The 11,678-nt window shown below is 29.9% G+C and overlaps 3 protein-coding genes across 3 annotated transcripts; 2 read left to right on the plus strand and 1 right to left on the minus strand.

Annotated features, from left to right (window-relative positions):
- The first annotated feature begins 2,732 nt into the window (after positions 1 to 2,732).
- Positions 2,733 to 3,508, plus strand: LOC137812075 (18.5 kDa class I heat shock protein-like). Its single transcript, XM_068613964.1, has one exon. It carries the CDS (start codon positions 2,894 to 2,896, stop codon positions 3,374 to 3,376), a length of 483 nt encoding a protein of 160 aa, XP_068470065.1. The 5' UTR covers positions 2,733 to 2,893; the 3' UTR covers positions 3,377 to 3,508.
- A 2,239-nt stretch (positions 3,509 to 5,747) lies between these two features.
- On the plus strand, positions 5,748 to 6,567 carry LOC137812076 (18.5 kDa class I heat shock protein). The gene has a single exon (XM_068613965.1). The coding sequence runs from the start codon at positions 5,955 to 5,957 to the stop codon at positions 6,435 to 6,437; it is 483 nt and encodes a 160-aa protein (XP_068470066.1). The 5' UTR covers positions 5,748 to 5,954; the 3' UTR covers positions 6,438 to 6,567.
- A 2,002-nt stretch (positions 6,568 to 8,569) lies between these two features.
- LOC137812077 (protein DEHYDRATION-INDUCED 19-like) lies at positions 8,570 to 11,456 on the minus strand. Its single transcript, XM_068613966.1, has 5 exons — positions 10,997 to 11,456; positions 10,743 to 10,882; positions 9,682 to 9,759; positions 9,278 to 9,570; positions 8,570 to 8,938 (listed from the first exon to the last, which is right to left on the minus strand). The coding sequence occupies exons 1-5, from the start codon at positions 11,079 to 11,081 to the stop codon at positions 8,830 to 8,832; spliced, it is 705 nt and encodes a 234-aa protein (XP_068470067.1). The 5' UTR covers positions 11,082 to 11,456; the 3' UTR covers positions 8,570 to 8,829.
- Positions 11,457 to 11,678: the final 222 nt, after the last annotated feature.

An 11,678-nucleotide genomic window follows, 5' to 3' on the forward strand; every position in this document is an offset into this window, starting at 1 on the left:
TTTTTTCATTTATATATATTTATGTTTAATATTAAAATTTAAATAAATAATATTATAATTTATACATTTATCTTAACAATATAAATTTATAGTATATTATAAATAAAAAATGACATTATGTAAAATTATTATACTTTGTGTGAATTGGCTTAACCAATGCGAATAATTGATTATTATTCTAAGTGTTTTATTCTTTACAAATTTTATTTTCTAAGAATGTCACACACATTAACCATTTTTGCAATTCAAAATTGTTCATCTTCTCCCGTATTTCCACTAATATTTTTCTTTCTCTCAATTTTGAAGAGACATTCTTCTTTCTATTTTTCGAATTCACCGTCTCCAACCTCTATTTCAATTTAAAATTGTTCCTCCACATATATTACATATTTTAGAAAAAATAAGAAATGACAACAATGTCCATAATATAATCAAATATTTATATAAAGATAAAATAGGGAAATAATTAAGAGTTGTTAAATAGGATAATCCCTTTACATATAGGTATATATATATATATATATATAGGTATATATATATTTAATTAAATATGTTAAAAATAATTAAATAATTATATTTTTTTATCACAATAAATCAAATGTAATATTATTTTAATAATGTGATTCTTACTGAGTAAAGAAATTGAAGTTATTAATTTATAAAATAAACTAAACATCTCTATTGGAAAAAATAAAATGTATATATTAAAGAAATAGGAAAAGCAAAATAAGATAAATAAAAGAGATGAAATATAAAGAAAATTAGCAATACACATTTGAGAATCTAAAAATTAGAGTTTTTGAAGCATTGAAGAGACGGAATACATGGTGAAGTGACTGTGATGAAATGTGAAGAGAAACAGTAATACACTGTTTCAGAATCTCAAAATTAGAATTTTGAGGAGGCGGGAGACATAGTGGCAGCCAACGCTTGCATTTAGATGTTGGAAGGGTCAACAATGAAGGCGTTTGCTCACGCTGAGCTTCACAGCTTGAAACTTCTCGATTTCTTCTTCTCTATCTCCTTCTTCCTCTTGTGCTTGAGAAATATGAAAGAAAACGCACCAAAATTGAATTTGTTGAAAGAATACCAAAATTGAATTTGCGGGACTCTGTAGAAAGAATATCAAATAGCATAATAGTTTTTAAGATGTTTCTATATTCTTCCTCTCTCATAGTTTTCTTATATATAATTTTTTTTGCCTAAAAAAAGTAATCGTGCATAAACCCACATTTCACCCCTCTCTCTCCACTCTTCTAATAAAACGTATCACAAAATATTAAGCAAGGATAAAGTAGGAAAACCATTTAGAGCAGTTAAAGTGGGAATAAGAAATGACACAATGACCATAATACAATAATAAAATTAAATATTAATATAAGGATAAAATAGGAAAAAAAATTAAGAGCAGTTAAGAAGGGAATCCCCTTTATATATAGGTATAGATTCCTTGAAAAATTATATTTACTAAACTTTTATTTTATTTTGAAATTTTATTCTTGTTTCTCTTTTTTTTTTCTCTAAATTTTTCTTTATTAAGAAAAATATTGTTACAAAATCAACATGAATAAATATTTGTTTCATCTCAATTAAAATAAAATTATAATATTTTAATTGTCATCATTACATTAATGTTTAATTTATTAATTATTTTAGCATCTTCAAAATAATATTGTGAAATTTTACTATCATTCAATTAAGAATCATGCCATCTAATACATTTCTATAAGGAACATAATAAGATCTGTAAAAATAATAAAATTCATATGCTTAAAGCTCAATCAATCCTGAAAAATTATTTTACAAAATTAAATAGAAACTTATTTTAGAAATAAAAAATAATTAATTATTATAGTAACTAAATTAAAGACTATTTTAAAAATTAAAATATTATTAATTTTTAAATTAATTTTTATTATTGATAAATAGTTTGTAAATTAACATCAAATTAATTATCAAGATTTTTGCTATTAAATTTAAAATTTAAATAATTAGTAGTTAAAATAACTACGGAATTTGTAATCTAATATATATATATATATATATATATATATATTTTATTTATTTATTAATTATTAATATTTTATTGATGTATTTTTTATATTATAATAAAAATAAATAATAATAACTAAAATAAAATAATTGAAATTTTAATATTTTGTAAAAATATTATGATTTATTAGATATAAATATGATTTTTATTAATATTTATAATTACTTTTTTAATTTAAAATTTATATTTGTAGAAAAAATTATTTTATTTTATTTATTTGATCACATCTACAAATTTTCATACCACTTTCCATTCAAATCCATTCATTTTTCCTACATTCTAACAATTTATTGATGATAAATGAAGCTGTATTTATTTATTTAAAGTACTTTTATAATTTAATTATATTTTTATTTAAATAAATAAAATTTGAATTCATTTAAATAACATATAAATGAACTGTGTGAATACTAAACAAGCCAAAAGATATAAAATAAAATATTTTTTAAATAATTTATTTTTATTTTTAATTATTTTATAACTATAAAGATTTTAATAATTTAAAATTAAAACGGATACGATTCTCTATCCAAATCCGGAGAGGTGCCTTAGGAACGGGTTTATTTTTCATCAATATGATATGGCAATAAAAAAAATACAATAATATTAAAAAGACTAGAACCTGCTAGATCCTGCAGAATAAGTTTAGAAGTTTGCGGAATCATATGAAATTAGAAAGAACGAAGCAAAGTGAGAACAGAATATTCTGGAACATACTACATTATCCTTTCACTTCCTATAAATACTGCATCACTTCCTCTGCACATCATCAAACAAGAAAAGGATTACCTGTTAACCATTTCACTAAATCTCCAACTCTGCAAGTAACAGAAAGTGAAGATGTCACTGATTTCAAGTTTCTTGGGTGGGCGACGGAGCAACGTCTTTGATCCTTTCTCCCTGGATGTGTGGGATCCCTTCAAGGATTCTCCTTTCCCCAATTCTCTTTCTTCCTCCTTCCCCGAATTTTCACGCCAGAATTCAGCATTTGTGAGCACCCATGTGGATTGGAAGGAGACCCCGGAGGCACACGTGTTCAGGGCTGACATTCCAGGACTGAAGAAGGAGGAAGTGAAGGTAGAGATTGAAGATGATAGGGTTCTCCAGATAAGTGGAGAGAGGAATGTTGAGAAGGAAGATAAGAACGACACGTGGCATCGCGTGGAGCGTAGCAGTGGGAAGTTCATGAGGAGGTTCAGATTGCCGGAGAATGCAAGAGTGGATCAAGTAAAGGCTTCTATGGAAAATGGCGTTCTCACTGTTAGTGTTCCTAAGGAAGATACTAAGAAGCCTGATGTGAAGGCCATTGAAATTTCTGGTTAAGGTTACTTGGTTACTTTGTGGAAATTCTCTTGTTATGTGTGCTGAGGATCAAGTGTGTGATTGATGCTACAAAGATGTTGTAAAATACAAGTAGCAATATGGTGGTTGAGAAATAAAATTTCATTTTGATAACTTTGGATTGTAAGATCTTAGAATAGTTTTTATATCTGAAGCTCAAATAAAACTGACTTAATATATAAGAGGTTAACCATTATCTGGTGAGGGTTCAATACTAAATTTGATTGATTAGCAGCAAATAACAGTACAGAAAATTGTGATGGAATGAACTTAAAGACTGACAGAGCAATATGAATTTAGAGTCACCTTTTGAATTGAATCTTTTGAAATTGAAAGTATAACAACATCCCTGAAAGGAAGAATTTACAGAATTGAAGAAAGGAAAGAAAGTATATTTCTAAGAGAAGACTAATTCAATTTCGGACATACTTGGCATCGCGTGGAGCGTAGCAGCGGGAAGTTCATGAGTAGGTTCAGATTGCCGGAAAATACCAAAGTTGATGAAGTAAAGAGTTCTTCGTTCCTTATTTCAAAATCGAGTGTTTTTGTTTTGTGGCGGATCTTGTTTGTGATTGGTGTTATAAATATATGGCAAATGCACATAAAAGTATATGTACTTGCAGAGACGAAAAGGTTGGTATGAAAATAACTTACCCAATTTTTAAGAAAACAAAAACGTCTAGTTCAATCTCTTCTTTTAAGGGGAAAAGGTTTAAAAAAAATATTGAGCTAACACTTCTTATAATCAATTTTAAGCTTTTAGAACAAAGCAATTTATGCATAGTAGATATCATTTTCATTTTGTTAGAATTAAAATTGTAATAAGTTTTTAGGACCAACTCAAAATATCTTATTAAAATAATCAGAAATATTTTTATGTTCTGATTTTTTAGGATTTAAAAGAAAGTTAAATTTTTATGAAGGTAATTATTTCTTAAAAATAAAATCGATTTTCGTTAACAAACTACACCAAATAAATTTTTAATCTTCCGATCATGAACATGGATGTTTTATCCCTTATTTTTATCATCATTTTTAATAAAATGTAAAATATATTATTTTTTATTTTCACTATGTAATATCTAAAATTAATTATCAAAATTATCTATGAAAAATAAAATTTATTCACAAAATATCATTAAAATATATCCACATGCACTAATAATTTTGTGTGAAATATATAAAATACATAATATATAAAAAATATAGTAAGTAAATATTTAATATGCCAAACAAATTGATATATATATAATCAATTTTAAAATATTAAAAATAAATATATAATCACTTTAAAATATATATAATCATTTTAAAATATTAAAAATAAATGCATCTTATTATTGTCCACGAGAAAATTGACTAAATAGAGTAACATATATATGGTGTAAATGAAATTTTAAAAATTCATATAAACTTTAGCATCAACATAACCATTATAAAGAACATGAATAACTCTATCCATTACATCTCCAAATCCAACTTCACTCAAAGCCTTACACGAATTTTAAAATTTTCAATTTAACTCATCACCCAAATTTTTTTTACAATAAACATATTGAGTACGGTCCACTAAAAATTGACACTTATTCAAGATTTAAATACGCTCACTCACAATATAGTTTACAAGTAGTCACGATATTTCCTTGCATATACTAAATGCAAATCCAAGCAAAAACTTCTATTGGCTTCTCATAATTTAAATCCTCATCTAAGTGAATTAGTAAAACTTGAATATATTCTCTAATTAATAATCCCACAATTTAATAAACATTACATCCCGTATTTTCAAAAAGTATGTAATGTTCTAAATTATATAATTTGAAAGTATTTTTTCATATTTATAATTAGTTTTCAGATTATATATTCAGAAACCTTTTTTTATTTGTATTTGCAGTATTAGTTTTCAGATTACATAATTTGTAAGTTTTTTCTAATATGAGATTAGTTTCTGAACTATGTAATCTGAATGCCTTTTTATCAAATGTGTGTCTAAATTACATAATTTGGAAGTTACTCAAATTCAAACTTTCGGTTTATATAATCTAGAATACTATTTTTTAAAAGTATATTCTAGATTATATAATTTATAAACTATTTTTGAATTTAATATTAATTTTTAAATTATGTAATCCGAAATATGAAAATGACAAAAAAAAAATATTTTATATGTGGTGGCAGAAAAAAATATGATGGTGCAGAAAGAAACAGTCCACTATGTGTTTCTTGGGTATTGTAGAATTCTAGTGTTGGGCTTTTAATGGTTATAATGTACTGTATGGAACAAAATAATAATATTAATAAAAAATTAAACAGAATGATATATAAAAGACTAGAACGTTCTTAATCATGCTGGGTAAATATAGAAGTTTGTGGAATAAAGTGAAACAGGTGAAAACAAATCAAAGTGAAACCAGAATTTTCTGGAACATACTATATTATCCTTTCACTTCCTATAAATCTGCATCAGTTCCTCTGCATATCATCAACCCAGAAAATAATTACCTGTTTACTATTTCACTAAGTCTCACTTTCGAATCTGTGTGAGTAATACAAACTCAAGATGTCACTCATTCCAAGTTTCTTCGGTGGGCGAAGGAGCAATGTCTTTGATCCTTTCTCTCTGGAAGTGTGGGATCCCTTCAAGGATTTTCCATTTCCCAATTCTCTTTCTCCCTCCTTCCCTGAATTTTCACGCCAGAATTCAGCATTTGTGAGCACCCATGTGGATTGGAAGGAGACCCCGGAGGCACACGTGTTCAAGGCTGACATTCCAGGACTGAAGAAGGAGGAAGTGAAGGTAGAGATTGAAGACGATAGGGTTCTTCAGATAAGCGGAGAGAGGAATGTGGAGAAGGAAGATAAGAATGACACATTGCATCGCGTGGAGCGTAGCAGTGGGAGGTTCATGAGGAGGTTCAGATTGCCGGAGAATGCAAAAGTGGATCAAGTGAAGGCTTCTATGGAAAATGGTGTTCTCACTGTCACTGTTCCCAAGGAAGAGGTTAAGAAGCCTGATGTCAAGTCCATTGAAATTTCTGGTTAAGCTATGTTCCTATGTTGATAATTGGGTGTTTTGTTTTGCTGACGATCTTGTGTGTGACTGATGCAATAAAGATGATGTAAAATGCAAGTAATGGTTATGGTTTTTGAGAAATAAAATATGATTTTAAGAACTTTGTTTCTAAGAATGTCTCAGAATTTCTTCATATTTGTACTTGCACAGGTACTGCTAATGCTTAAGAAAATGTAGATCCAAACTTAGGTCATTCTAAGAGGCTACACCCATTTTTCTTGAGAAGTTAATGTAACAGCTATCTCTTGCACTATCTTGTGGTCGAATTACATACGGAGAATTTTTTTTAATTAAGGAGAGCAGAAGGTGATGATAGTATCAACTTTTGAAGGGATAAGTTTGCAGAATCAAAGGGAAAAGAAAAGTAAATTATGATAAGCATGAGGATGAATTTTTTTTTAATTTGAAGAAGCTTAATAGCATCTAAGAAGAAGTTTGAAAGGAATCAGTAAGAGAATAATTGTCGGAAAGAGAAGACAAATTCACATTCCAGAGTGCCCTTTATCAACGAAAAGTCAATTCTCCCTGGAATATTTTTCTTCACAACAATGCCTAAGAATTCATCTCTCTTGCCAATCACAGTCTATCAATTATAAATTATTAGTTGTTGAATATATAGTTAATTATAAATTAAAATAACTTCAGTGGCACACGTAGAATATTATGAACATAGAATAATCAAATATTCATTACCATCTAGAAGTTCTTATCATAATAAAATTAATTTGCAACTTTAACTAATGCCGATATCCGTGTGTTCCAGTGAAGTATAAATTTATATTAAGTCAACCAAAAAAATATTTAACAACCCGTTCAACTTTTTACCCAACCCAGTTTCGGCTTTTGATAAACTGTTAAGACCTCTTTAGTTTATGGAGACAAATCAATATTACAATAACAACTAATAAACTACTTTTCAAGTTTCTTTTATTTATCCAATGGTTCAAAAACTAATAATATCAGAAGAACAAAGGTCCCTGAATTCATTCACGGTACTGTTACACGAATAATCCACAGTGGATTTTCATTGTTTTTTCTTTGGCGTGACGAGGATAATGGGTCTTATCAAGTTAAGTTAAGAATTTTCACATCAGATGTTCTAAAAGGAGACACCTCGTAATTTTTTCCTGCTCCTTCATAACTTTTTTATTTTCAAAAGTACCCTTTGACAAAAAAAGTGTTTCATTTCCGAACTATATAATCTCTAAAACCTCCAAATTCTAGAATTCCTAAGTATAGAATTGGAACACAAATTTCTAAGTATAGAATTTGAATACAAATTTATATTCAGAATTCTAAAGCTAAAAAAATATTTTCGTATAAAATTTGAAATACATTTAAATTTTAAATATTAGAATTCAAAATGAATTGACCACTGCCTGCGGCTGAGTTTTGGATGGTGAGATTTGTGGTGCATGGAAAAAACAAAGAACATAAGAGATGAGGGGTGTTGGAGGATTTTTTTAGTCAGTGTCAAATGATAATTTCACCACCCCATGGAGGAACTCCATATTTTCTTTATGGAGGTGCAGGGAGAAGTTGCCCTAAAAGGATAAGGTATCAGATGAGTTAGACAACGATGATGGATTTCATCGTCCTACCAATTTTGTAGAGCTTTAGTATCCAAAAAACCGAACAAGATGGTCAGATTCTTTCTGACATTGTTTTTAGAACTCTGATTGGTAATAACCACCAATAAAGTAGACCTCATAAGAAATTTTCAATAAATTTGAAATATAAACATAGAGTTTCAAATAGAAGGATAGAGAAAATGTAGTTAGCACTTCTCTTTACCTGATAAATGCACTACACTTCCACATATTTGCATTCTCTGGAACATGCCATTTGGTATATGTATGGGGAATACAAGTTATAGGGGGGATTATATTTTAAGTAAGCTAAAAGAAGGTGAGTATCTTTAAAAAAACTAATTAATCCAAATTCAAATACGTATTTATGGTGCAAAGCAAAATAGTTACTATTATACATTAGATTGACTTGTTTTTTCCAATCTATCTTAAAGAGAATTTTTCACATATTCCACTTGAAGGGGAGCATAAGGATCCTACTGTTCTGAGTCAAGGGAATTATAAATAGCAAAATAACAAAATAGGTCTTTCCATAAGCTATAAAACTTTTTTTAGAGTAATACATCCCCAGTGAAGATGCTTACAAGTTACAAGGGTGGGATATAAATGGAAAATATGATCAGATTCGGCACTGTGTCAAAGTTGCCGCTTTGACAAGATACCAATCAGGCTAACATGGATTGTCGAACAACCACTGATCCCACTAAAGGTATCCTTCATTCAAGATCCTTAACCATGCTGATTATTCTTCTGTAAGCATCTTACAGCTCTCATCAGTCGCCTAACAAAGTTGAAAGAAACAAGTCCTGCACAAAACCAGATCTCCCAGCAGCTTGTCTCATCCTTTTCTCTCGCTCTTCAGTGCTCAAGGAGGGATCAAAACTGTAGAAGGAGACAGATAAAAGTTGTGATTCACAGGTCAATCTTTGATACAATGATAATGATTAAGCATGCATACTATTCCGATTGGTCCAGTTTATCTACGCAGCCAAAGTACAGAAAACAGATTACAGTTTAGTAGCAGGGCCAATATTTGAGACATTCTTGTGTTTTTTGTTAAAAAAATAATGCACGGGATGGACTTTATAGAGAGGACAATGACTCATCATTAGGGTCTGAATTATATAAATGTGTGTTAATTAGATGATGACTTGAGGGATTAAACATCAAAATATCTTTCTATTGGATACTGATAAGGCAGTTAAAATTCAAATAAAGCACCTTGATTTCCAAATATGTTCAGGTGTCACATTTTTGGCAGAAGAATCCTCAGCCGTTGTTACCACAGATTTTGAAATCTCTTCAGCTTCAGAGGCCGGGAAATTCAAAATAAATGAGGATAGAAAGGGATCAGTAGCAACATTAGACACTGCTGCACTGTTTGACCGGTATCCTCCTCCGCCACCACCACCAAGAAGCACTTGTAGATGAGCCTCACGAAGATCTCGACCCAAGATAGACAATGTCTGAGTGTTTGGAAGAGCAACTCTTCTTAACCTGCGTCTTCTCTGTACGTAATCCTTAGTCAAGGGAATCCATTAAATTATTTCAATTTTCATTCGAGAAACAATTCATTATCTGATCATGTTTAAAATATTCAAACAAAACATGGGTATAAAGGATATCTTGAATAAGTGCCCATGTTGCAGCGTTATGTGACTTAACATGTCCCTTGCAACTTTAACGGAGCATATAGGACAAATCTGCATCCCAGAAAAACCAAGCATGAGCTACCACAGCCAGATACAGTTAAGCCAATCATTGAGGCAGGGATAATGATTTTTTTTATTAACACACACATATGCAATGCGACATACACACAAAATGAGCTAAATTCTAATAGTGCACTAAGGCAGCTTATCCATATCAGTTATCACAAGATTGTTAATTACAGGTAAAATTCACGACTAAGTGTTCAGGAGATCATCAATCAACATGTTACTTTTTTATGATATGATATATAACTATTTTCCATCTGAAAAAGTGGTTGCTAAGAACATTCCTCTTGAACGATCTTCGATATATTGTATTTATGACCTAAGCACAGGCATACAATACAGAAGTGCTACTAAAAAGAAAGACAATTCTCCTAGGAGCTAAGCCCTCTTGATTTTAACCTTGAACCCTATTCTTTCTAAATTTCCTTTGAATCCTTGATTGTCTGGTCTTTATAATCGATGACAAGCTTATACAACTAAATCATATCTTGACACGCAAATTTCCTCATCCACAAAGTTTAAATTAATTATTTATATACATTCTGGAGCAAATTTCCTCCTCCACAAATTTCCTTCACCACTTCTAGATGTTCTCATAAATAAATCACAAACCTTCTGGCAACAAGGATAACAGCAAACTACCCTTGCAGTCATGGCTACTGTTAAGGTCAATCAAAAGGTAAGACCTACAGCAGAGTGCCACTCCAACATCCTGAACTTCAATAACTTCAAAATATGTCATGGTCTTAGAATTCTTATGAAAATGAAATCTATATAAAATTGAAATGTCCATAGGTTTCCTCTACACAAACCATGCTAACATGCTTCCAAGTAAATATTAATCTTCCGACAACTATGCTATCAAGGATACCAATTTCTCAAAGACAAAGAAACGAAGATCTAGCTTTCCAATTTTTTAACGAAACAAACATCATAAAAAAACATCAGAGAAAAAATAAGCCTCATACCGTGACTCTTGATTCACAAGAATGTTCGTCTTCGAGATGAGAGCACAAAGACGCGATGTCAAAGTCTTCATAACAATAGGGGCAAGGGAAATCGGGTCGCACCTCTTCTTCCACATCAAAATCATCGATTCCCAACCGATCTGACACACCCCAGATATTCAAAAAATTTAAAAAACATATTTTGATTGAACCCAGAAATTTTTTTTCAGAAAAAAATAAAAAGGGAATTGTCACGTAGCACAGTTAACACGAACCTAAATGAGAATTTTGATGGTGATGCTGAAGCGTGTATTGGCGTTTAGCGGCGGCAAGACGCGAGGTCCAGAAGTCAGAATCCATTGAAAGATCGAAGAGATGAATTGATGAAAGGGTTATGTAAAAAAATCAAATCAAATCAAATCAAATCAGCACCTTCAACAGACTCAACGAACACTTTTTTTCCTCTCTAATGGATGAAAATAGTTTGAGATGCAACGTGATCTCAGGTCCCAAGTGTAGAGAGAAAATAAAATAAAAATAAAAAAGAGTTTAATATTGTTTTCCGAAAATGATTTGACTTTTTCCAAGAGTTTCAGAATTGCCGACTGTAATGGAGCGAGTTTTGTGGTTAGCATCAAACTTGAGATTAAACAAAGGAGAGGAGATGTCAGAGTTTGTCTTAAGATATACACACCTTTGGTTTTTTTCTTTCTTTTTATTCATTCATTATTATGTGGTTATCACAATTTTCCCTTCTTCTTTTCTTCTTCTTTTCACCCTATTTTCCCCCTCTCTACCTTTCTCATTTTAAAATATTTAATTAAATTTTAGTTCACTTTTAATGTAATTGTAAAACAAATTTTAGTTTTCTAACGAGATAAAGCCATAAGAATTTTTGTACCCAAGAATTTAATTGTCACAAGTCAATGTTTTAAAATTAATTAATTAATTAACAAG

Source organism: Phaseolus vulgaris, chromosome 2 (assembly GCF_000499845.2).
Source record: "Phaseolus vulgaris cultivar G19833 chromosome 2, P. vulgaris v2.0, whole genome shotgun sequence".
In the NCBI taxonomy this organism is placed as follows: domain Eukaryota; kingdom Viridiplantae; phylum Streptophyta; class Magnoliopsida; order Fabales; family Fabaceae; genus Phaseolus; species Phaseolus vulgaris.